The sequence below is a fragment of the Pyxicephalus adspersus genome, chromosome 2, assembly GCF_032062135.1.
Source record: "Pyxicephalus adspersus chromosome 2, UCB_Pads_2.0, whole genome shotgun sequence".
Classification (NCBI taxonomy): domain Eukaryota; kingdom Metazoa; phylum Chordata; class Amphibia; order Anura; family Pyxicephalidae; genus Pyxicephalus; species Pyxicephalus adspersus.
In genome coordinates this window covers 13,232,349-13,259,721 of record NC_092859.1, presented here as the reverse complement: position 1 = coordinate 13,259,721, position 27,373 = coordinate 13,232,349, and the positions used below count along the sequence as shown (strand labels likewise).

General features: G+C 39.9%; 1 protein-coding gene across 4 annotated transcripts in view; it reads right to left on the bottom strand.

Annotated features, from left to right (window-relative positions):
• Window positions 1-6,156: 6,156 nt before the first annotated feature.
• The window catches only part of SLC44A2 (solute carrier family 44 member 2 (CTL2 blood group)), a 51,033-nt gene continuing 29,816 nt past the window's right edge, over window positions 6,157-27,373 (bottom strand). For 3 of the 4 annotated variants that reach the window (XM_072399593.1, XM_072399596.1, XM_072399594.1), the window contains exons 5-22: window positions 26,513-26,597; window positions 25,090-25,206; window positions 23,513-23,573; window positions 22,885-23,011; window positions 22,293-22,376; window positions 21,584-21,696; window positions 21,223-21,354; window positions 20,357-20,456; window positions 19,491-19,583; window positions 18,130-18,214; window positions 15,521-15,783; window positions 13,638-13,732; window positions 12,849-12,952; window positions 12,052-12,125; window positions 11,718-11,788; window positions 10,860-10,948; window positions 9,695-9,779; window positions 6,157-8,918 (exon numbers count right to left, since the gene is read on the bottom strand). In XM_072399593.1, the coding sequence (XP_072255694.1) occupies window positions 8,797-8,918; window positions 9,695-9,779; window positions 10,860-10,948; window positions 11,718-11,788; window positions 12,052-12,125; window positions 12,849-12,952; window positions 13,638-13,732; window positions 15,521-15,783; window positions 18,130-18,214; window positions 19,491-19,583; window positions 20,357-20,456; window positions 21,223-21,354; window positions 21,584-21,696; window positions 22,293-22,376; window positions 22,885-23,011; window positions 23,513-23,573; window positions 25,090-25,206; window positions 26,513-26,597 (1,900 nt within the window). In that variant the 3' untranslated portion in view covers window positions 6,157-8,796. The remainder of the gene's footprint in view (window positions 8,919-9,694; window positions 9,780-10,859; window positions 10,949-11,717; window positions 11,789-12,051; window positions 12,126-12,848; window positions 12,953-13,637; window positions 13,733-15,520; window positions 15,784-18,129; window positions 18,215-19,490; window positions 19,584-20,356; window positions 20,457-21,222; window positions 21,355-21,583; window positions 21,697-22,292; window positions 22,377-22,884; window positions 23,012-23,512; window positions 23,574-25,089; window positions 25,207-26,512; window positions 26,598-27,373) is intronic. The other variant, XM_072399595.1, reaches the window with a different exon arrangement.

Sequence of the window (27,373 nt, the reverse complement as noted above, 5' to 3'; positions counted from 1 at the left end):
CCCTGGATTGTGACACCCAGGACACAGGGGGAGGGGAGAGGGTGACACTTCTGGTTTTTCAGCTTCAGATATTGCCAAGCCCAGCTGAACTGGAAATGTAGATTGCAATCAGCATGGACTGTGTAGCTAGTTCAGGAGACTCAGTCCTGGATGTACATGTATGTAATGACATGTAAGTAATGACATGTATAGCTGGATTCATCCTACAGAACATACAACACGCTGAACATGTTTACCTGCCATGGCTGAGCTCATCTGGAAATGCTTGTTGCCTGACAAGTATAGAGATCAGGAATTCTGATCTTTTTTCTTTCATTAGTTGCATGCTTATTCCAGAGATTCAGAAGCACTGGAGACAGCCAGGTGGATGGCATTTTCTAAAGCAGATTGGCAATAGCAGCCTCCCTGCTTGTCTCTCCCTACAGTTCTATGAAGGGACCCTGTCCTTAGGATTAGTGTCCTCAATGAAAGCCACCATGTAAAACATAATGATGTATACTTAGCATATATTGTTATAGAACTTAACACTTTCAGGTGAGTTAGTACTCCCCTGTTTCACTCTGTGGTCCCTCCCACTGGCTCCCAAGTCCATTGTAGGACACAGTGGCAAGTGGGAGAAACCATATTTCTCAGTGGGGGAGTAGGTGGCAACACACCTGAACGGTCCATACACCTGTAGTGACAGGGGATCAGCAATGGGGGGCGCCAGAGAAATAATGAGGGCCTTCTCCTCCTCCTGTGTCACTGTCTGTCATTTGCAACTCCCATGTACAGCATATGTTGGCGCTATATAAATACTCTTTAATAATAATAATTATAAGTATACATCATCATGTTTTTCAGGGTGGTATTCAACTTGCATGCTGATCTTAAAGCAGAAGTAAACCCAAAATGCAAAAGTCACCGTTAGGTAGAGGTTTTTGGCAAAAAAAACCCTTTCCTCCGCTCCTGGTGGTACAGGGCATGCGCCATGCAATGTAGAGCTCAACTCAGTGCTAAGAATAGGCCCAGATACCAGAGACAATGTTTCTTCTGCACATACGCAGGAATAACGCCATCAGTGGCAACCCAATGGCTGAAGATGATCACGGTGGACCCGGAAGAGTGGGCAGTGGAGATGGCGGGTTCAGGTGTTTCCTGAAATTCCTGGTCATCTCTGCAGGGCGCTGGTGACATCAAGTCCATCAAGTTCAACCATTAAGGAAATAAACATACCCCAGATATAAAACACTATAAGACATACTTGGTGCAGAGAGAGACAAAAAAAATCCCCTGGTACAATTTGATCCAACAGGGAAAAAAAAATCCTTCCTGATTCCATGAGGCAATCGGATGTTACCTGGATCAACAGTCTCTGTTATCTTTAAAACCTTAAAGAGGAACTATACTCAAAAAACAAAACAAAACCAAAAACACAGTTACCTTCAATCCCACAGGGCAGACTGATAACCCCGAGGGTGTCCGGCATTGGGTCCCGCGTCATCCCGACATTCATCCCGGAGCCGCCTCTCCAGGTGCCGCTATTTTTGTCTTCTCTTACTGGTTCTTCATTCTATGTCACCCGACCCAGGCTCGAGATTGTGTGACGTAGGATGAAAAAAAAAATTGACGATCGATCTTATTGCGCTTGCATGAGATTGGCAAATTTTTCTCTTTGAGCAAAAAGGATCCTTCTGCGCATGTCCGAAATGCTCTGGCATGTGTAGATGGAGCACCCAAGAGCCTTTGCTCTTCCATTCATTCTCAACTGCCTAAAAAAAAGTCTGTTGCACTTAAAAAAAAACAAACAAAAAACTGAATCTTTACTCTTTATAAAAGGGTTCTCTACCTTTTTCTGTAAAGTGAAAATTCTGAGTATAGGTACACTTAATCCCCAGTTATATTCTGTACTTCTAGAAATCAGCCAGCTTTTTCTTAAAGCGATCTATAGTAGTTGCTGAAACTACTTCCTGACTTAGACGATTCCACATTTTCACAGACCTTACAGTGAAGAATCCCTTCCTTATCCGGAGCTTAAACTTCTTTTCCTCCAGATGCAAAGAGTGCCCTCTTGTCCTTTGTAATGACCCTAAAGTGAATAATCAGGAAGAGAGTTCTCTATATGGACTATTTATATATTTATACAGGGTAATCAGCAGAAACATTTGTTTCTTTTTTATATTTCTCATCTCTCAGCACATCACCAGCAACAGAATCACCATTGGAAAAAATAGTTATGCCATTGCTGGTTTCATTCTCTAGGTGTTACAGGACAGGAAGAGATTGAAAGTCTCCTAAAAGGGGGTATAACAATAATCTAAACAATAATAACAAAATCTCCCAAAACAGATATAAAGGGCAATATAAACATAACAAGCAGAATTTTTTTTTCTTTTGCTGCCTCTCTACAGGAAATATGTAAGCAGAACATTATCAGCCGGTGTCCCAGTGCCCGCTGTATTATGTCATTGGGGGGCGTCGCGGTCTAACTGTCACCGCTGGCTGTCTGTCACATGACCAGGTTACAGGGGAAGTCAGGCAGACCTTGTTCACAGGCGGCTGTGACGTTACTGTGGTTTATAATGAAATCTAGATCACAGACCACATTACTGGTACACCGTCTGCATCCTGCACATTACAGATACGACTGAGTGCACAAATATGGCCGTTTGTTCTGATCAGTCGGAGTATTTCCCCGACATCGTTCTTCTACCTTTACAGGTAGACCTGGCACCCAGTATCACATTGCTTCATTTTATCATTAGGTATAGAGGAAAAACAAATGCAGTGCATCTGTGCAATACATGCAGATTTCTATGTCCTGCCCCTTTAAAAATCAGAAAAACTGCTGACCTGCCAGAAATCCAGAGCGCCTCTTACTTCCTGTTTGAGCTGACAACACTGAAATCCTGCATGGGGTTATCAGCCCTGTCTGATGTTGTCCTGTGCTGGATTACAACATTTCCACCTGCATTGAGCAATGCATTCAGGAAATACTCTGATCAGAAAGATTTGTCACATTTCTGATCTCAGCTCTGAATCTGGGCTGTAACCTCTCCCTCCTATATGGCAATGGGGACAAGGGGAGATGTTCTGTAGTCTAAACAAGGAGCGAGCACCCTGGGGTTACAATGCTACTTCTCCATAGGTGTGCTGCCACCCTCAAAAAGGAAGTGTATAACTGGCAGCATTGCTATGTGACTATTCAAGGGAAAATACTTAAAAAATGAAAGAAATACAGACACTGCAGCTAAGGAATGATAAGCTGCAATATATATCTCATTTTTTGTCCTTAACATTTAAAGTGTAAATATAGTCAAAACTTTCTGCTCTGGTGACAACTTTAAAATTGAAGCTGAAGAAGAAAAGACACAAATGCAACTCTATAATCAATCATATACCATAAAATGTATTAATTTTTAGGTGAAAGCAGTTTAAGTAGCAGAATGTGACCTGGTATCTGCTACTTTTCACTGTACAGCAGGGCTAAAGTGTAAGATAAGGAAGTCGCACAAGTAACCATTTAGTTCATGTGGTGGCAAGTATCATGTTGATAGGAGGTGAGAGAAGAGTGAGAGAGAGATGAGCCATCTAATGGCAACAAAGAGAACTGCAGGGAAAACCTCTGGATTATTGCAGCAAAAATGGTTGTTGTATTTTAACCTTTATGGGCTACACATGTTTATTTGAGTTCTGCTTAAAGCATTTCCTATCACTTTTTATTTCAATAGCAATAGATGAATGAATCTCGCCAGCAGGAACACAGACAAGAATTAAAACATGATGTGGTCTAACATTACCCCACTGAATCTAAAACAAAAACATTTGGGTGAACATACACTTTGGGCTCTATATATAAATTTCAATTTGTTTATAAAATTCGATTACTTCTTTTTTTCCCCATTATAAAAGCTGTGCACTTTCTATAATTGGCCACTAGGTGGCAGAATGAGTCATAATTTTATTATTTGTTAAATGTTTGTAATCCTTTACCAGACCCATTACAGGAACACTCAGGTTTTCCCATGATAGTCTATTTTCTCTAGTCTTGGAGAGCTTTCATAAATCAGGCTCATTGTGTACCCTAGATAGTTTGATCTTCTGCACTTTTACACCATTGCTTCATAAAGTGGCCAATGGAAAGATCCAGGTAAAATGAAGTGGTAGGGCATCAAAACCATTGAAGCAAAAACATTTTTTTGTGGTAGTACAGGTGCATCTTTTGGTTAGCAGTGTCCCAGTGATGCAATATAAATGCATCACTACTCCGCAAACCTCAGGTGTTAATGGGTTCTTTTAAGCATTTCATGCCAGTTTATGGAAGTAAACCTGGAAATTTTTTCCTTAAATTTATGTTTCATCTCCACTTTACCCACTCACAATGGTTTTTAATCTGTACACGAACTGTGCATTGCAGTCCCCCAGCATCTGGAACCGGGTTCTGTGATCATGCTAGAGATATATTACTAGTGCCTTACTACAAGACACTGAACCCTGAAAATACCATGGCACTGGCAGGTATGGATTTGGAGAGTTCTAGCCTCACATGGCTGGAGGAGAGCACATGCAGAATACGTGAATTTGAAGATATATTACCAAAGGCAGGAAGTTACTTTATAAGATAGAATGAAAGAATTGTAATTGTATGCCATGAGCAAATCCTCTATTTCCAATCCCAGATATTGTAAATGACTCTCAGCCAATTGGTTTAGGAAAGTTTTTCAGCAAAGCCCAACTAAAGGCAAAATTGACAATTTTTTTGAACAATGACATTTTTAATAGCAATTATGTTGTTAGCTATATACTTATAATGCAGAAGACTTAAATAGTGAAAGATTCAGAGAGCATGAGACATCATTGTCACACATGGATTGGCCACCAGAGTCCAGACTTTACCCCATTGAGAATCTTTGAAGATCACTTACAGCAGTGCGACTCTCCCATCGTCAATACAAGATCTTGGAGAAGGATTATTGTGATTTTGGATGGAAATAAATGTTGTGACATTGCACAAGTTTTTTGAAATGATTCCACGTTAAATGTGTGCTCAAACCTACAGAATGTGTGATTTTTTTTTTGTCCAGGCAGCGTATTAGCTGCTCCCTATGAAGCTTTTGTTTTTCTACATTTCTCATTGACACAGTTATGGTTAACAATTTCAGCAAGAAAAAGGAGATTGTTGCAGGAAGTAGTAGATTTTACTAACAAAGCATTAGGCTGACTTTACGCTGTGTGTTGTTGTAACAAGTCAGTTTTATCCCAATGCATTGCACTTTGTATTTAGAATAGAGCCCCGATGCAGGCGTATACTTTCTTTTAACACTCCCATGCTGCAGGGCACAACACACCTAATGCATTTTGTTGTACAGTCTTCTAAAAAGGCGCAGAAATGTTAAAACTTTCTTTAAGGTGAGCAATAAAGTTCACATATAATACTGTGCCATTACACAATCGCAGGGTAAAGTGAGAAAGGGGACGAATAGGGAACAGTAACGGAGTACCATTGCTGGCCTTATTTTGCTATTTTGGTCTTGATCCCCTCTTAGGGTTTATTAAAGTCAGATTGACACAGAAAAGGAAGTGTCATGTGCCCAGTCTGTACTGGTAATGTATGCAGTTCATCTGCAGCCCCTAGTTATTGTACAGGGATATGTAATATACTGGTGCTTTTTAACTAAATACTAAAAATATGGACATATACTCAAACAGCCATCTAGAAAAACTCAAATAGACAGCTGTCATCAATATCTAAAAGTGTTCTAGAGTTAGGGCTTTGATGTATGATCATCCATGAATGGCTGGTATCAAGAACCTCCTTGGTCAGACACGTTTCACCCACTAAGTGAGATTATTCAAAGAGCAGTGATCTCCCCGGACCCTTTTAGCTGGGTGCACCACCTGGCTGTTTTTGGGTGATTACTGAATAGTTGGGTTACAATACAAGTACTGCCACCCACCAACAATTTCTTCCCACCCAGCTAAAAAAATATTTGGGTTTAACACTGAATAGGGAGATAGGAGCAGGGACTATTTCATTCATTTATTATTAGTCCCTGCCTTGTCCTATGCCTGCACCAATGGCTTTAAGCAGTGGACTCCCAAGCTATATTTAAGGGAACTCCTAACCATGAGAAATGCACTTTAAGTTATTATACAAATACACAAGATACAACAAACTCATACAAAACCTTTTTTATTGTTTGAACTTCTAACCATACAATGGAGAGCAAATTTGTACAAACGGTAGGGATTCAGTTACATTTGGTATCAGTAAACATTGCAGACTGTAATATATTTGTATATATACATACAAAAAAAAAAAACAAGCTTCTCATGCAGTTTTTATTATATATATGTATAAAAACAAGAACATTGAAATGGACAATCCAGTTAAAGTTACATATAAATAGACCTTTGATCTGAGCACTTTGGGGGGGGGGGGGGTCATGAGAATTCAGTTTAGCACTGCAGGTTTATCAGATATGGGTCAGTGGTATCAGTCTGACACTTTTGGGATCATTCAGTATCCACTGACTGGTACATGTAAACCTAAAGTTCACTTGACCTGCATTTAAGCGGGTTTTGCATGCCCATGGAAACACAAACCTGCTTGATGCCAACAAAAGCTCACTGAGGGTGATCTCAACTTCCTTACAACATTAACTACATATTTAGTATTGTGTAATAAAAACAATGAACAAATAAACTATAGAATCACTTATGGTAACAGGTAAGTGAAGCACATAGAAGCCCTTAATAATTACCCAAGGCATGCTAAAATGACCGACAGGTCATTTCAGCATGCCTTTTCTAAGTTTAAAGAGACACTTTTGCTAGATGAATCAGGGCTTCAATGTAATGGCAGACATGACCCTAAATCTGCAAGTTTGTTCTGTCTTGTAGGCATCAGAGATTGTCCTCGGCACACATAAACACATGGGCATTAGTCAGTCTTTTATCTAAAAGTTAGATACAGATATTATCTGGAGAGCTGAAGAGTTCAGAACCTCTATTGCACTGCTGCACGTCCAAATACCAATAAATCTCAATAGTTATACCTGTCTAAGGCTTTGCAGTTTTGGCTGCCCAGTCCAATGCTATACACAAAGCACAGACAGGAACACCAGGCAGGCTTTTGTGACGCACAGGACTTGCTGAACAGAATCGCCTAGTTAAGTCAATAGATTGCACAGTTTGCTAGCTACAAGACTGACCAATACCTGTATGTTTCAGGCTTAAATAGGCCTGACACCTAAAAGAAGGAACCAAAGCTACAACCAACAGGACATGACATCATAGGAGACATTCTGCCTTTACTAGTTCAAGGCTTTACACTCTACCATATTGTAACATAAATGTTAACTAAATTGACCTAAAGATCTGTGAAATAATCTCTTAAACATTGGATCTCTCAAGCATTGGGCTGCTACAGTTCAAAACTGTCCCATTTACCCAACCTAGACTGGAATCTTCTAAAGGTCTCTCCTAACTGGTATACAAATGGACCTCCATTCTGTGAGCGTTCATCAGAAAGTTGCATAAATGTTATGTTACAGCCCCATAGCAGCAAATAAAGTTCTAAAGAAGCAGGTTTGTGATTGGACATCACCACGGATGTGTTTGACTCAATATACCTTCCTACTAGTAAGAGAAAGGGTTATTTGGCATCAGTGAAAGTTTGAAAACCTTAATCCTGACAGAACGGCTATCAGTTTTCATATAGGAGATAGGATCAGTATACATGTAGTCTTTTAAAGTTTTAGGGACTTTGGTGCATTCGCTTTAAAGGAAAACTAGAATGGAATATGGATGCAGCCATTGCGGAGCTCCTAATATACTAGGTATAGCTGTCTCTGGTATCAGTAGTGACAAACATGGAAAACAGAATGTCAGAACAAACTCCTGATCTGCATACCTGTTCCAAGTCACTGACTGATGAAGTAGTGAAGCTGAGGATCAGTATGACAGCAAGACAATTATTTCCAGAAGCCTGCATTGAGAGCATTCATATTTTTTTCAGCATATGTTTTCTTTAAAGCAGATTCTTAGTATATTACACTTAAATAGGGCCAAAGCATCCTCAATAACACCGTTCCAAAGCCATGAGAACAAATCTGTCACACCCTGGCATTCATTCTCTAGCCCATCGTTAGAAAATGACTGCCAAAATCTGGACAACTACCCTATACAGCTTCAGTTGGGATGACCGAGGCCTATAGGGTATCAGTAGACATCTGGCCTTGAGTTCACGGATTGTCAGATTGGTATTACAAGACGCGATAGAGCTCAGGAGGTCATTTGTCAGCCTGATCTTTGTTCTTCTTGTTCAACAATTTCTGCAGGTTGGGGGACATAAAATAGGGTCTTTCGGTTGAGCCGTCATTGCGCTCCAGATCTTCCACTGCGCAGGAGGGAATTGGTACAAGTGAGCAGCATGATATAATTAGGGTAAAAAGATGTAAAAGAGGCTTTGATAGAGGAGATACAAAGAGCGATAGGTTCAACAGGAACGAAGGTCATGCAAGAGTTAAAACAAGGCACTGGGTGTCTGTAGAATATATAATGTGTTTTGTATACACACAGAATAAGGTAGACAGAGAGTAACCCTTATTATCCATGAGGTTATAGCAGACCTCCGACATATATAAGGCCACAGTGCCACCAATGAATGTGCGGCCATCTTAAAGTGCCCTGTTCACAAAACACAGCTCTCTTTGCCAGGTTCATCAGAGGGGTTAGTAGTCAAAGATGATGGAGATGTTACTGGAACCCGTGTAGTTTGGAGACTGAAGGTCAAGTCTGGTCACCCTTGACCCCTCAGCTTTGGCTTTCGCTGGGTTTTAGAAGTTCTGCATCTTTTTTGAGCAGAATTTGGCTGAGTTCCGGGGACATGTAGTAGGGCCGCTCCAAGGAGCCATCGTTCCTCTCCAGATCTTCACCTTGTTGTGGGCAGCCCCATCAGAAAGTATTGGCAGAATAAAGAGAGAGGGAGGGGTAAAAAAAGAAAGCACAGGAAAGGGTAGAAGACAAGGTGCCGTTTCAGTCATGCAGACCGGACGAGGAAGAGCAGAGGGTATTAGGGGTAAAATTAAGGAAAGTGGGGAAAGACCAGCAAAATAGAAGGTTGCAAAGTTCAAAGCAGACCAGTTAAAGGAATGGGTGGGAGGCAAACCAGGAAAACAAAGGGCAAAAAAGGAGATAAAGAGAGACGAGAAGACAAGGTGGGTGAGTGTGATGGTGGCCAGAAAGCAGGGTAAAGTACAATGATGGAACAGACAATGGGATTGTGATCACAGCAGAAAAGTTTGGGATTAGATAGAAGTGGGAAAAATAGAAGAAAGAAAACATGATTAGTACAGGACAGGATCAAGTCCTCCCACTCAGAGACAACCTATTCCTTTAGATTATGCCTCCCCATGTAGCACTTATACAATCTTGAGAGCAGAACATTACCAATTTCCATGTCACAGTGAAGGGGGTTTTTAACTAAAGGATTAAACACCTCCAATCATTTGACACTTCAATCTCTCTGCTGAACGGCCCATTTCAAGTGCTACATGGAGGAGTCTGGTAATATGAGGCAGGGCTGTCCATAGAGTTCACCCAAATAAAACAGATAGACAAGAAGTGTTAGACTGCAAGCTTAGAGGGCTCGTTCTCTCCGATATGCCCCTTTTAGGTTGTAGCAAAGAACCATGTAGACCAAAATACTTACAGAAACACAAGAACAGCGTGTCCACACACATGCCGTACACACTGAAGAAGCCATGTGCGATCAGATAGGAGCCGATAATCACAGTCTGTAGTAAGATAGAAAAGTCTTGTCATGTCTGGCTGTTAACACTTCAGATTTTATTTTATACAACCTACCCAAGGTATTCGAATACCTAAAGTTTCATATCAAATGTGCCTTCAGACACACACACTTTTACATTTGGTCCATCCGTTCTTAAAATTATTACAGGCTAACCAGACAGCACAGTCAGGTTGGTGACCTGCCATTACTGCGGTTAGGCAATACAGTTTAGTCACCTTGCAGCCCCCTAGCAAATGATGGGAAAATAAAGGCAGAGATGCTCAAAGCGATTGTACATCGTAGGTTTAGATACATTGTCATTTCCCATTAGCCTGTGCTTTATATATAGCAAACCTGTGGCCCAGCCTTTGAGTTTTAGGTGGTCCCATGCCCACAGAGCAAGCACCTCCAGTTGCCTCATCCTCAGTGTGCGGCAGAACTATGAATACTATGAGACTTGCTCAGTTACTGCAGATGTTGACCATAGCTTCCAATTGTAACTCTGGCCAACGTCCTCCCATCTCCGAGACCGCAGGAAGATCTGCAACCAGTAAAGTCAGATCCTCAGTGATTTAGGAGTAATGAAGCTCCTATATCAGCATGGTAGCGGGGCAAAGAAGGGCTTAGCAATGTCAGTCAACATATTCATCTAAGTATATGAAAGGAAAGAAGATCAAAATATATTGTATGCAACCCATCATATATACCCCATGTTATAGGAAAGCTTCTTTATAGATTTAGTGGAAAAGCTTTTTTTTTTTTTTTTTTTTTTTAAAGATGTTTTAATAAACAAATATGGAGTGTATTTATACAATATGATGGGGCTGTCCAACTGCAGTCCTCAAGGAATTCTTTTAGTATTTGACATTGTAAAAATTATGGATGTACAATGATGGGAGTTATCAATCATTTAAGAATGTGTATTCAGAAAAGACCAACATATAAAGAAGTCATGCCTAGATATCGACACTAAATTTTCTTCTAATGCATATTTCATTCTAAAGCAATCATTATTTCTATCATAAATTAGGAGATATCTTCCTGAACTTCCAGTTGGCTAGTTAAGACTTCATACTAAACTTACCAAGATGGGCACCCAATAGTAATTCAGAGAGGGAGCCGTGTCCTGCACAATCCCAATACGGTGAGTGAAGAAAAAGAAGGCAAGGATCCCTGCACAAAAGGAAAGGAAACGTTGGTGAATAATATTTGTAAATGGATCTATAAAAAGGAAGGTCATTTTAATGTATGCATGCATACTTTATATTATGTGGGGATTAGCTAAGTGGACAATGGGACCAATACATATAGTCAGACCGCCTTTCAGGTGTCTTTTGCCTATTCGTTAGTTTATGACCTCTGCCAACTTCTGGGCTTCACCTACCTGCCAGAGATTTTATGGCACCATCTGCAATGTTTATACAGGGCAAAGCACTGGGGCCCTACTTACACCAGACCATCAGTGGAATCTATTCTACATAAGTTCCTTCCCCTAAGAAAGGCTATTCCCCATTAGATTCAGCCAGGTACAGGAATTACGCCTGCCCCCCCCCCCCATACACATAAACTGGTCTGGAATCTAAAAAACTGTAGAAGAAAACTGCAAACAGGTGCAACAGTCATCTGGACTAGCCACATGGCGAGTAACCAGATTTTAATACAGCTGCATCAAACAAATCTTCAAACAAGAACTGTGCAACCAGAAGTAATATGCTGCTTTTGAGAATCACTCTGCAATCTACTACAGCCAAGTGCAAAAAATCGTTCCTAATCTCTCCCATTCAGTCACTGGGAAAGGACAGAGAATGAGTCGGGAGATCTTTTCTTTGAGGTGCCCAAGGAACAGGATTATCAGCTGGTGCACCTTGGTAGTGCCAATGAAGTACTACAATAAAGATTCACAATGTATATTGCCATCAGAGATAATTTACATCATACATACCAACACAGCCAACTACCAGCAGTTTTCCCAGGAACAGAAGGAAGTCTGTAACTTTATCAAGGACGGCAACACTGGAAGGATAGCAAACGTTAGTGTTATATAAAGAGGGGAGGCTAAACAACAGGGGTGCTAAAAGCTAAATAAATCTTTGAATATCACTTATAGCAAGCGGTTATGAAAGAGCCACAAACAAAATGCTAAAAAAAATAAAAAAAAAAAGTCACCTCATACAGTCTTAAGGAGCAAATCAAACAGAGACTTCCTAGAAATGGACTATACCTGTAGCTGATGATTGCCTGATAAATGTTCTTTAATATTAAATAACCAGACTTACCGGAGGATGTTTCTCATTAGCAGAAAGAAAGCGTTCCGAGCAGATGTGCAGAAGTTAGTTCCATATATGGCAATCTATTAAAAGGTAAAACATTTAATTTTTGAAAAGGCAAAATATTGTATGTCCCTAAACTCTTCAATGACGGACTACTGCACCTCCCCCCCTTATCAACCCCCCACCACCACATGCATTAATGACTTTCTGGTGCCCATAGGTCTGTTGCTGGGTCATCAGTTGTCCTTACTAGGACCACATTTTAGGCACAAATCACTGCAGATGATGGTCACCCACTGAAGCCTGCTGCAGTTTCTCCTGCTGACTTGGACAGGTTTTTAAGCCATTTGACCAGTTGAATACTTGCACAGGCCAGGCAGCAGTAGGAGGACACATTTAAAGATACGGGCATCTGGAAAGCAATGTCCGCTTCCTTTTCTTTAAGTAAGTATGCTTTGTTTTTTTGTTAAGAGACTCAGAATTCTGAATTTTCACAGCTATTACTAGGTGTTTGCTTGTTTTTTTAAATTAGAGAAATTATTGAATCCATAAACCCAGTATTTTCTAATTTTCCCAGTATAGCTTACTTTTATCTACATAGGAGACATATCCTACAGACTCTTGGAATATAGAAGGCCTGCAATTAAACAGTGTTAGAAGCTAGTTCCTAAAATAATCTCTCTTTTCAGCAGATACCACAAACAAGGGGGCAGACCATAACAGTTTTCTTGGCTTTATGAAGCTCAAGCTCGTCGTCACTGTCCCCATGTATGCCACCAGGGTCACACCCTTCCCACACTCACCATGATATAGGCATTCCTGTTCAGGAACTTTATGAACTTCTCCAGGCACCAGAAACAGCACTTCAGACAGCAAAGAAGGAAGCGAGCACACTTATTATCAGCCCCTAAGAATCAAGTAAAATTAGATGGTTAACGCTTAAGTCCAGGTTTTAATCTTGTACCATTGTACAGGCTCCTGTCTTTGGTATTGCATACTTTGATTTCACTGCAAGCTCCTCTGAATGTGTATCAGAAGATAGAACAAGTCAGATAACACCTGGTTATTGCCTGGCTGGAGGATGCCCAGCATCCTCTAAATCCTCTAAATCATTTTCCTTTTTATTGCATTTAGGTTCAGTCAGTGCTGAAGGCTCAGCATTACATAAAAGGTGTTTGATATTATTATTAAACAGGATTTATATAGCGCCAACATATTACGCAGCGCTGTACAATAAATAGGTATACATGACAATACAGCCTGCCTGGGAAAGCTCCCTCCCCCAGAATGACATCCACCCATGCAGACATTTTTTTTTATTTGTACAACTTCCCTCTAAGAGCCAGTCCACTGCTTGCACTAATTCTGAGGGCTGTAGATTGGGATAGGGTGCTGCAATTTTTCCTGAAAGCTATGTAAAGCACACTGCTGACCACCACTACCAGATAGTCTGCATACATTGCACAGCACAGGGACCCAGTGATAACATCCTTATTTTTAATCGGGTAAAGGTTTTATTAAAGGGGTAAGTCGTCCTCATCATATGCCCCCCCCCCCCCCGATCTGTATGTGACCTATTTGTGGAGCCTCACCTTTCAGCTTATGATCAAGATACTCCAGCATGATCCTGATAAGCTGCACAATCGCCAATATGAGAGAACCAAATGCCAGTGACCCAGTGTGATACCTGATGGGAAAAAAATACACTATTTATAACCTTTATATAAAAAATCATTAATCTGAACATGACAGTTCTGGGTTTGGCATTTTCAGCCATATTGACTGGCCAAAACAGAATAACAAACCCTCAAAATGTCACTAATATTTCATTGTGGTTGCAAACATGCATACAAAAGAGGTTTGTAAGCAGATTGTGAAAAAGCTTTATTACAATAAAAGGCTTTTGTGATTTTTTTAAAGTTTTGCTTTAAAGCACTGTAAAATAAAGTAGTTATCCCCCCCCCCTTCTCTTCACAGAGATCCTGGCAGCAACACCTGTACAGTAAAGCCCCCTAGAAGAAAATACCAATCCGGTAGTATCACAGAAGCCTATAGGGAGTTACTGCACAGGTGCCACAGATGAACACAAACAGAAAGAGCCATTAAAAATTAGATTCTTGGCAAGTATGTTTCTGCAGGGAGTGGGTTAGATTAGGTCATGAGAGGGCAGAAGGATAACTGTACTTTGCTTGGGACTGTAGTTGTGCATACAAAAATTGTTAGCAGGCAGGATTCCTATCACATTGCCTGTCCCTTCTGCAAGAAAACATGCTTACCTGGCTGCTCAAAATCTTTACATACTACACCAAGCTGTGCACATACTGCTCAGTTTATGATGCCAGGATATGCCCCAGGCAGGTATTAATAGGCAAGTTTAAATTAAAAAATGCAATTAAGCAGGCAAGTTTATTTTATTGTAGATTGCAGATATTGGATACATGGTCTGTCCCCTTTTTAGTAAAGGACTTGCCTGGTCACAATTTTCAACTGATTTCATGAGTTTAGTTATGCTTTAATGCTGTGATTGCAGGAAACAATATTTTCCAGCAGACATCAAGCCAGCAATTCCACAGGGGAAAACCACCAACTGTCACCCTTTGTCTCCAACACCAAAATGTCAAAATTCTTATTTCCTACACGGGTGCGGGCACTTCACATAAAATGGCTGTCAACATTTTATCCACTAATTTTTGAAAGGCCCAATCCAGTCTAAACATATTTTCTACATTCTGCAAGCATTGTAACCACAAAGGAAGAAGAAGCACGGGAAAACAGTGTGCTTCATAAAGGTTTGATTCAATGTCTAAATGGTGGAGCCTTAAATGATGATTTTTGTTATGCTGCACTGCACTCAAGTAATTAGTGCAGATCCAGAAGAACAATTCCAGAAAAGGCATGTGATCAGTGTGAACTTGTATATTATTATCTCCAATTGGCTGTTTATAAAACCTTGTGGGATGTTCCAAGACTTCCCAAAAACCTTAATGGGACCTTTCTTTTTAGCCATTTGTTCTCCCCATGGATAATACTTTAAGTGCTGCGTAAGTCTAGCAAACAACACTTATGACATTCACTACCAAGTGAATTAAACAAATTATTTGGGCAGATGCCTTACGTATTCTCAGTCCATGCCTGCAATTACAGTGAATACATAGACAAGCTAAAAGTGAGTGGTATGTAGACAGGCCAGAGTCTGATGACAACTTCAGAGTGGAAAGGGGAAAACGATGGAAGTATTAAGATTTCCACTGGATTAAATTGAAGAAAACACTGAAGCCCTTTAATGTGTAATGCACCAAGCTTTAAAAATAATTACAGTGATCACTGGTAATCAAAAATAGCCAATTTCAAAAATTTCTCCAACCCTTTAAAGAGTTGGCTGGAAGTGGGTTTGTTTGGCTTATCTACTAACCATAGGGCCAGCCTATCAAACCAGCTAATTGGAAATCTCATCTAGCGGTTCTCCGTTTCTCACCTGAGAGCTCTGCCCAACGAAGAGAAAATGGGAAATGCTGGCATGTCATCCGGTTTTTTGAAGGCCCAGTAATAGGAGGCAAAAGCCCCAGCTAGAGTCACCTGACCTAGTGCGATGACGAAGTTGGCCAACCAAAGGAACATGAAGGCGTTGTAGATCTGGAAAACGATCAGGTACTTGTGGTAATAGGTTTCTCCTCCATAGAAGGCAAACTGGCAGGTAGCATCTGGACATAAGCGGGTAACATTGGTGGTGTTGAAGGTCTAGAAAAAAACCAAAATATTTTAGCATTCGTTTTCAGTTATGAAAAATAAAAAACCTTTCACCAACACAACCATCATGGATTCACATCAGGGATTCAAATTAAATTAGACCTTCAATTTAAATTCCCTTCATCTGCCATACCACAGCCCATTTTTTTGGACTAGGCAGTGGATTGTCAGTGGACAAGGAGGGATATATGTGAGAAAGATTAAAGTCACACAAGGACTACTCTTGCATATATGAATATTTTGCCCAATTGCAAAATAAAATACAGGTACCATTGTATATATTATGCATACAAAAGCATGCATTTTGGAAGTACTCAGACCGGCTTGTGTGCAGCCTGCCTGTATAAAAATCACCTAAACTACCATTAGGATTTTAAATACTTTTAACTTTGCAACAAAGCACTGTACACTTTGGCAGATATTTACAGACATTTACAGTTTTAAAACAGAAGAGTATTGCTGCTCTTCTCCCCTAAACCTCACGTGGTCACCACAAAGCAATACAACTAATCCTTGTTTTTACTTCCTCAATTTTCCACTTTAGTAAAATGAATTATAAATTGGAAAGGATGAGCTGTCCCTTAGTTGAGAATGTTCCGCTGGATTCAGAGAGAAGGTTAAGCATATTTTTCCATTTAGGTTGCAAACAAGTAAACACACTTTCTGTAATCTGGAGGAAAATCTGGGATCTGGTGAACTTTTTGCTCTTACTTAAGTGGTGGCTACCTAGGAAACCTGGACATTTAATTTCAAAAAAGGTGGGTGGCAAAGATTAAAACAGCAGACTGATTTTAAATAGAATAAACTCTACAACAGCATTTCAATCATTGGGCTTTTTGGATAATTGCTTATTCAATCATTCCATTATATCCCCTCCTATTGTGTGTTACTTTCCCCACCTCCTAGATTGTAAGCTCTTCAGGGCAAGGTCCTTCCCTCCTCCTGTGTCACTGTCTGTATCTGCCTGTAATTTGAAACCCCTATTTAATGTACAGCGCTGCACAATAAGTTGGCGCCATATAAATCCCGTTTAACAATTATAATAATTTTATTCCTTTCCAAACAACTGACATCTCAGTGCAAAACCACCTTCGTTGCCATTTTTAGGATCTTTCAATAAAGCCATCGAAGATAAAGGATGACCAACAACATTGAACAAGAAGCCCACAGTCATTGGTCATAGGCTTATATCTGAACGTATGGCTATTGGACTGTGGACACTCTTCATTCTAGAATTTCTACTTATTTGTGTCACTGCCCCATGGTAAAGTTGTGTCCCTTCTTTATGGTATTCAAAGGTCTAAATTTTAGAAATACTTCTAATTCTAGTAAAACAACTAAAAAGAATTATATAGGAAAAGCAAAGTAGTAGGATTTAGCTACCAAATCTCAGGCTTTTAGGATTACCTTCTGGCTAAAATAGATGAAGCTCAGACCTTAGCTGACACGCGTACATCAGATCTTCCCTATCAAATGGATCAATAGTTAAGATTTAATCCAATTGCTTTCAACAAACCTGCCACTTACTATGGACCCCACCTTGCCTAAAGGTTGCTTTCAGAATAAAGCAGTCTAACTCAGTGTTTTTCAACCTTTTTTGAGCCATGGCACATTTTTTACATTAAAAAAATCCTGCGGCACACCACAAATCAAAAGTATTACAAAATTACACTTTGTAGCTAATTCTCGTGTCTAAAAATAAATAAGGCGCTTGAGCTACCTACTGCCACCCACTGACATAGAAGAGTATTACATTACTCTGCCAGGCACTACAGCACAAGCACTCGACAATGGTAATTGGATAATTTCCTGAAGATCTGAAGATCTCTCACGGCACACTAGTGTGCCACGGAACAGTGGTTGAAAATCACTGGTCTAACTATTGAGCAAGCAAGAGCAGGAGAAATATATCCTGATGACTATAGGCAAATTTTGGTTGTTTTAGTTTCCATTTCCCTGCCTCGATACTGAGAGAAACATGTTGGCTTCTCCCATTAATTTCTCCTGCAATTCCAATAATACCTGGGGAGAACATGCTGATGAGTATCCAAGACCCAGTTGTTACTATTACTCTGGTTTCAGACCACTAAGCACAACCTATGCATGAAATTGAAATTAAAACACTTCTTAATGTGATTTATTATTACATATTTTTAATGATCACCTAATATCACCAGAGATAAGCAGAGAGAAAAGTAGCCAAGCTCCTTTAGAGCATTGCCAAGAGCCTTTCCTAAGCCATCATCAGAAATGACAGTGCCCAGGTTTAGATTTCTGCAGGGGAGAAGCCATAGAAAGGGTCAATCATCAATAATGAAATGGTGACAAGGGACTTACCTCTGGGTCACATGTTTTGCCGGCATAATCACACTGAGTTTCATTAAAAATCTTGTAAATGGCCTCATTAGATGTGGAGAGGAAGCTAAATGGGGGGAGTTAAGGATGAAAAAGTCAAAAATTCTTAAAATCTGTGTTGTTTTCATGCTAACAAGTCATTTCAGCTGACTTAGGAAGGAAATACAATTCAATGCAGAGTAATGTGGCGAGGTATCCTGTGCTTAAAGGAAACATGTCACTTTCTACAAAAACTTTTAAACAGGTTACATAAACATCATATGAGGACCTAGGGGTGTTGTCAGGCACCTTTAGGAGTTGTCCTGGAAGTCTCAAACCCCAGGACAGTCAGATATACAAATGCCTTCTGAGCTGCTTTAGTGCTGGCTCTCTTGCCCCTTGCACTATAGGCCATCTATCAGATGAGCTGCTGCAAGCCATTGGGAGTACTAGTGGAATCTTGAATTTGAATATTGAGTACTGTTTTTCACCAAGTATGCTGGAGAACATGATTTCATGTATGAGAAGGCACTTCTAGTTATCGATATTAGATTTTACAGTGACAGGTTTACTTTACAGTCCTTTTACATTTTATAAACTAGTAGAGTGGGTTTTTTTTTTGATGAGTTTGTGCTTTACTTTTACTATTCTATCAACGCTTATGTAAATGCAAGGAAAACTTTTGGGAATCATATCTTGGATGCCTTTTTACACCACAGCCATTTATAAATGTGATTTTCTTAATGAAAATCTTCATCATTTATATCTTTATACGTTGTACACAAAATGAAATCATATAAAAGGAATAATGACATTTGTAGACACTTAGTGCTGGACAGCTATTGTGTTTTCTGGCAGATCCTTCAAGTCTAGGAGTCCCTCGGACTGCCTGAAGAATTTCTCTGTTACTTATCCCATAATCTCAGGAATTCTGTAGAGGTGTTTAATTGTTTTACATATGGCCTTTAACAGGACAATTATCACTTCATATATATACTATCAGGTATATTACAGATTTATAGGAGGAGTACATCAAAATGAACTGGAGAATCCTGCTATTAGAGTCTTTGGGAGCGAAGACGAAAGCTGGGAACTTCACCCAATCCTGACTATACAAAAGCTAGGACATGTTTCAGCTAGAGCTGGCTGTTCTGCACACTTGTTTTAGGCAGCTGGATTTTCATTTGGGCCATGAAAGGTTTTTCTGTAAAAGAAATGTGTATATTATACAATCATCTTATATGAAGGATTATGTGCAACAGATGGCAAGATGTCTGCCTGGATTTCAAGGGAGCCTGCACTAGACATGATCTCTTGAAGACGTTGGAGATGTGATGATAATGGTGCAGGATGAGAAAGGATACACTGCAGTAATGGCCCAATAAGCGATGCAGAGACACACCAGAAGAAAGGTGAACAGAGGGAAAACCAAGGAGCACATCACATGGCCGACCGCCCTAAGGAAAGAAGAAACAATCAGAATATAATTGATGGACACATTGTACATAGGGTATTTTTACTCTTATTTTCTGAATCCCCCACAGTGAGCACTGAACCAGTTACATCACGTTCACCAAACTCAATCTAATGTCCACATAAGGACCAGGTTGTAAGGAAGACAATTATTTTTCATGCACTTCTGGAGCTCATGCATGTAAAGTAGAACACTTCTCATTTCTTAGAGTACAAAACCATAAACCTAAAAAGCAATAATAGTTGTAGGCTGGATGGTAGCATCATTTCTAGGGAACAGTTGCTTATGCAAGCAAGTGCAGTAACTTTTAGGCTTTTTTTCCCGCAATATAACACAAAAATTTAAAAACAAAAACTGTCAGCAAAAAAGTTTGCATCATAGTGTCTGGGGGAATAAGGAGTTGATAGGAGTCCAAATTTTCAATAATTTATAAACTGAAATCTGAGAAAAAAAATTGAGAAGCAAAATGTTTTAGGTATTAAATGAAAATTTACCATTCCAGCTGTTTTTCCAGGGAATCGGATGGCTATCTATTTAGTCTGAATGCCGTAATAGACTGGTACAAACAACTTAACATTAAAGAATGTCACTTGAATACTTATTTAGAACACAGTATAAACATCCACAATGTTTTGTTAACATTCAATGCAGTTGCAAATTGCAATTTCCTGACACATTTATCTACTCAAAGTAAAGCAAAATCACCATTCCTTCCATTTCAGGTTGAGGCTGACCCACAATAACCACCCTGCTTACCTGCTGGATTCTTTGATCAGTGCAATAGCAATCATAATCCTTTTCCTGAGAAAGATGAGGAGCAGAATAATAATCACCTCCATGATACACAGAATAATCACTGTACAAAGAAAATAATTGTAGAGTTAGAGAGGTCTCAAGTATACTCTAAAAAGTATATATAAAACAGCACATTCACAGTAACCTCTAATTGTACAGTACTCATCCCTACCGCCAATATAACCTGCACCCATACTGTGGCGGTCCCTTCAACCACCAATGTATCATGTACCCCATGCAGTGCCATCTTCTCCTATCCAACATAACCTTTACCCACACAGTGGCAGTCTCGTTCACCACCAATGTAACCTGTACTCTTGTAGTTGCATCCAGTTCCACCTCCTAACATCAACTTGATCTATACCTTGACAGTCTGTATACACAGTGCCAGCCCCATCTACTACCAATATACCCTAAATTCAGAGTGCCAGTCTATAACTACAATGTAATTTATACTATCACAGTGCCAACCTCTCCAACCATCAACATAACTTTCACTTACAAAGTACTAAATCCCTTGGTACCACCTCGACACCCACACTCAAAAGTCCTAACTCCACCAACAGGACCTATGGGCAATTAGTGCTAGTTCTCTATCATTGGAACCTGTACTCAACAATGCTGCCCTACTTACCCCACTAGTGTAATGTGTATATGAACACACATACACAGACAGCACCTTTGCCTACCACCAGTACATAAACAGCCAGCCCCTTTCACTAATTACTGTTGCTTATGTATACACAACGCGACACCCTCCTAATCTTTTCTATAACTTGTAGATGACAGCCACTTGTATTTTTTTTTATTTTCTTTGTTTTACTTACTGAAAGCCAGCCATGTCTGTCTCAGGTGCAAGTAGATCCGTAGGTCACTTTGAAATCCAATATCCTTCAGGCTCACATCTGATCCAGCTGTACCCTTCAATCGAGCATACTCCATGTAGCAATGGAATATTCCTGTATAGGGGAAAAATGAACAGATTGTTATTAACTAGTACCAGTGTACAAAATACCACCAACACATGAAACCCGCAACACAGACAGTTCCTATTTATCTCTACAACGTTTTCATAATAGTGCTCCAGCACTGGGTATTTAAAAAGGTTGTACTGAATTTATTTATGTTAAACCACATTTATATATCTCCAGAAAATGAACAGTAATGCAAGGAACAGGACACACTTACCATATCCCATAACTGCAATCACTAGGACGATCATCACCCACACCATAATTCCAGCCAGAAACCTCAGTAGGACCACGAATATCAAACTGATCAACATAGCAATGATGAGACCTCTAAAGAGGACACAAAAATTAAAGGAAATTTAGAATGTGCTTTTCCTTTTTTTGTCAAAATATTAAAATATATATCCCCCACCACCTTTCACTCTCTGTTCTATTCCTTCTCCTCCACCCATCAACGTTCAATAAAGGGTGATCCTGTAACTTTGAAAAAGCAAAAAGGTACAGATTCTCTTTAACACAAAATGTACGCCCAACAACTGAGAGCAGTTAACAGCCAAGGGTAATTTCTGTCAACCTAGTCCCAAGCTATACACAGCTCTGCTACAAAGTCCAGTTAGGTGGGGCAGGGATCTTGATTATCCTTTTAGGTTTAGCTAAGTAAAGCTTGCAGGTTTTGTCCCACCCCCACCTGGCCAGTGAAAGAAGAAGCAGCAGTCAGTCAGATAAGCTCATCTCAGTTGCTTCACTCTTTAGCAATGGTGGTAGGTTGGTTATAATTTGAGTACTGCAGCACAACTGATTAGCTTCCTGCGCTGCTTCTCCTACTTATCTGCGCTCTGTTGTAAAACAGTATTAAAATCCAGTTACTTTTACAGCTTAAAAATTCAACACAATCACAAACATCAGAATACTAACAGTGCTCTTACATGATTATCCAGTACCAGGACACAGTGTAATCCTCAAAGATCTTCATTGCCACCTGCCGGGCCTCCAGCACCACGTTGGCCTTCCTATGGAACAGATCACAGATTACGGACACATAATGTACATGGGTAGCTATAAGGGTGTTAATCCGATATCAAACAAGGCGCACATGAATGAGAATCTTGTATAATACAAGCTCCAGCAAGTTCTAAAGGTTATGGATGGTGACAAATATGTACTGATCATACCAAGTCCATCTACCCACTACTTATGGTTGTTACTGTTAAACAATCACCTGTCTGCCATAAGTAGCCAATCTGTATCAGCAATGACAATTCAAAGCAACACAACAAATCAGAAATCAATAGCACCGATCTTGAATGTCTTCCAGAAAATCTGAGCCCATAACCCAAGAAAAGGTCATACTGGAAAATAAACGATTCTGGTTGGCTCAGGAGACCACATCACAGGTAAATCTTTCACAATATATTAACTCTGGAAATATCAGATGATCATTGGGTTTATTACATGCAGAAGACATTGGGAGGACACAAGTAAAGTCAAGGTGCCAGGAAAAAACTGCTGCCTACTTACTTTGCTCCTTCCAACAAGTCAGACACATTGCGCTGTCTTTGGCCTCTTCCATCATCAAACGTTGTTTCATTACCAACGGTAACCACTCCTTTCTTAACATTAATGGCTGGGAAGCACCTTCGGGTGACTGCAGAATTAAAAATAAAATCAGTCTCTAGGTATACTAGAGTCTGTCCTTCCTACCATTCGGTGAAACAGACAACTAAAAGAAGTTTCAGTATATCCATCTCATACCTGTTGATCAGCCTAATGTCCACTTTGCACCTAACTTGTTGCAGCAGTGTTGTTAGCTATGCCAATGTTGCCTAAAGGGCCCCTCATGTTACAGATTTGAAAAGGGGAAGATGTTCTGTAATTTAGCATAGAAGTACTGTAACACTGACAACACTGCTCAGGAACTCAGTGATACACAACTATTTTGAGCTTAAACATCAAACAAGGATTCTCAAATTTCTGGTAAAATCTGGTGTTTTCCTGCAAAATTTCTAAAGGGATAAAACATTGTGACGTTTGCATGTATTGCAGAGGTTTTTAATTTTGCCCCAACATACATTTTAGGTCAGTAAGTATATCTGTTTGTTTTTAACCCCCCTTCTTCCGCCCCTCAATGCTTGTGATCAGTACTCACATGGTTTGCTTGGAGTAATCATGGCCGGACAATCTCGATCTTTCAGCACCTCAACTGGGCTCTGAAATATTATCATACAAATAGAGAACATGAATATTGGGAGTGGGGCATGCAACAAGCAAAGGGGGACTCAACCACTGCACAACACAATTGCACTCAGCAACATCACTAGGATTACTTACATTTCATGTAGTTGTAGCTATGTGCACCGGAATGATTGTGTTGTAGCCATGTGTACCGGAATAAAACTACATTATTTAGTATTTTGTAGACAGGAACACCTTTTTGTGTACTCAGATACTGTACATTACGGTGTGCGGGCAATATTGCAACCTATTCATGGTGAACAGGCTGGCAACGCAAATAAACCAGCTGAGCATTAGTCATACATTTTTTTTGCAGTGCGCATAGTACAACCGCATGGGGTATTATTTAAAAAAAAAAAACGAGCTGTGTTGATGCAGCATATATATTTTACATGGGCTGGCAGCCTACATTAACTAGCTGAATATCAAAATGAACACCACTGTAACAAACATGCAAGTTGCCCTATGTTGTGTTGCAGTAAAACACAAGATACCTTGAAAACCCCAATAGTTTGGAAAACCAAGCAGAATTAACATTTTTGGAAATTCTATTGGAAGGCATGGCTTAGGTTTCTGATTACCAGAGTCAGTTACTCTTGAAACAAGTTGCATCAAAATATGAATTTCCCTAATTACAAAAAGTTAAATTTTAATCAAGTATCAATGAATATGTGTTCAAGAACTCTGGTTAGGGAGTATGAGGGCAAAGGTTTTATTATTGGGCCAGTCTGGTTTCATTACTGTGACAAAGTAATGATTAGTAATGCTTCTCTTTACTGTGTTGCATTGTTTGTGTTTCTTTGCAATGTGAAATCCAAAAAAAAAAAAACCGATGGAAGCAACCGTCTCATTGTAGCCCTGAAATCAGATATGCCAAAGTAGTCCAAATCCAAAACCAAAGTGACCCTGTCCAAATTAAAAACAAAATATTCATGCCCATCCTGTAATAGAAAAAGTTACATACTAACTTTTGCAAAGTGAGGGACACAAAACCTGAATGTGTTCTCAGAGCTCTTGTGTTTTAACACATCATCCACTGGAAAGGCAAGAATAAATTCTTTCACTGGCCAGGGGTTACTTCAACAAAAATATGTCCCAAGAAGGTTTGGCAATGCTGCAATCACAGTGAGGGCACACAAACAAAACACTCCTGGCATACAGTCAAATACAGAAAAGCCAGATATACACATACTGTAGTTGGATTATTTTATATGCTTAATAAATTTCACCTATTGAATATGGTGGGGTCTTTGATTTCAACCTGAATGGTTTCCATATGCATATTCTTTATCAGCACACCTGATGGGCTCCAAGTGTTGCCCCCACCCTCCTAGTATGAATGCTAATATATAATGTGCTAATATGCTATTGTATAAGAAGGATTTAAACAGGCCAATAACTAATTAAATTTAGGTACTTATACAGCATAGCAATATTGTGTGTGTTTAATATTTGCCCCAGGTTCAGCTGTATTGTCCTAAATGGAGTCACCTTGCTGAAGTTGTTGAAGCCTTCCCTGCAGAACTTTTTGTAGTAGTCAAAGTTTTGTTGGGTTGTTGCCACAGTGAGGTACGTTAGGAAACGATCCGGACACTGCTCCACACAGATCTGTCAACAGTACAAAAATCCATGTTAGGTGCCATCAAGTCAATTATGTTATAGGTTATTTTTTTACGCAGACTGATTCCGAAACATATGTACTACATGCATATAGAAGATATAAGCTGGATCACGAGGACTTTTTTTTTTTTTTTTTTTTAAAGCAGATACACTGCATACATGTTCAGCTCGCTTTTCAACATGTCCTTAGGAGAAACGATGTGGTGTGAATAGGTGCGGGTTAGTAAATGAGGCAACTATAGGGCTTACAAAATACTCTTCTGAAATGGCCCTAAGATTTTTCTAAGACCTGTAGTATGCTACTGTGGGCTTAACAAGCAACCAAATTTTAGTCAATCTGAGTGGCTGGGATGCATTTTTTTTTTTTGCAAGTTGCAGCACGACTTCACACAGCCACATCCATATGCAAATATAGTTACGAGCAGTGTGGTTTTCTGCTTCTAGGTGCATATAAACAGTTAGCTATGCATTCAGGAGCAGCCAACCATGCAGTTTTCCACCGTGGGCCTGAAAAGTTTCTTAATTTTCTTGGGGCTGGAAAATTATATTCAACAGTGGGACAAAGGTCTGCAGCCAGAAATCATCAATGTGGTCTCTCTGCTACAGTCTGGCCCTGACCCAGAGTTAGGATTCTGCCATCACAAACAGAGTATTAGCGTTGCCATGCTCAGACTCTGTATATGACCTTTTAGACTTTCCCAGAGCAAACCCTGAACAGTCAGAGTCAAGATACAATCTGCAGCTATGTATAGAAGATACACTTTGAGTATCCTGTTTTCATCTAATCAGGAAATAGATTATTTGTAAAATCAGATAAAACCGGAATGTTTATCTTCAGAAGAGGAGACCACATGCCAAGTCAGTTATTTAAGCATTTTACCAGTAACATCTTGAAACACTGCAGAATATGTCCCACAGCTAACCAGGGCAATTATTAGTTATTAATATTAGGTATATATGATGTAAGCAGTGGCCTAGAGCACCTTTCAGAACCCCCACCAGTCAGTCTATCCTTTATTCCCGCGCCCCAATGACTCCACTATGAATTCCAATGACAGGACCCTACAAACACCAGGATCAGTCTTCACAGCTCATGTGCCAGGCAGAACAGAGGTCAATAGCCATTATTCCATGCTTCCCTGTGTAGCTTTGCATGTAATGGGAAGAAGGGGGCGAAACGGATTCTGTTATACAGGATGGCCAGGTGCATGGGGGAGAAAGGGGTGAAGGTAGTGCCTAGGGCATCTAAATGCTCTGACCATGACCATGCACCCAGCGGCTACATGCGTCTTACCTGCGGAGTTGGACACTGGAACTCCAAGAGCACAAGGGGGCTGGCGCACTTCATGATGTTAAAATAAAACAGGAATGGCTTTTTTCTGTAGGTGGATTAAATAAAATGCAACTGTTAACAATACTGAAATGAACAAAACTGGTATAAATATAGAAAAATGCTCATTTAGCAATGTCTAGCTGTCCCCAAACATATTGTGGTGCAAGCTTCGCCAAAGTTTTTTTTTTTGTTTTTTTTTAGTGTGCACACCAATGTGTTTTTTTTATTGAAACTCCTAATACCTCTGTGAAACCACTGCTTGAGATCTAATGTTTGCAAGATTGTCACTGCTGATGCAATTCACTCAAACCAGTGATTAAAACTTAACTGAAAGAGAAACATTAAGTGAGGAGTTCTGTTGGAAACCACTGCCTGCCTTCTCTTACATCAGAAGTGTGTGTTACTCTTAATTAGGGCTTAATCTTATGATTAAAGCATTATATAGGAGAATATATAATGCCGATCTCTAGCTGGAATAACCATGCTAGAGATCGGCAAAGAAAAAGAAACCTGTCTGTGTGTTTGTCAATGGAGGACATATAGGAAGATCAGCTTTGCAGATAGCCACGTACTGGTCAGTGGATGGTACAACCAAGTAAACAAGTGTTCTCACCCCAAAATCCACAATGAACCCATTGAGCAGCTGAATCAAATACCATAAGCTTCTACATCCACAATCCACATCCTAAACAGGTTGATGTAACTCTGGGGGAGCTATTTTAAGTAAAAACATGTAGTGATCCCCATTAGCTGCTGGCTGGTAAAGAATACCCCCACCAATTTATGTTAGCCTGTTGGGGGAAAAGAGGTTGAGTTTGTGCC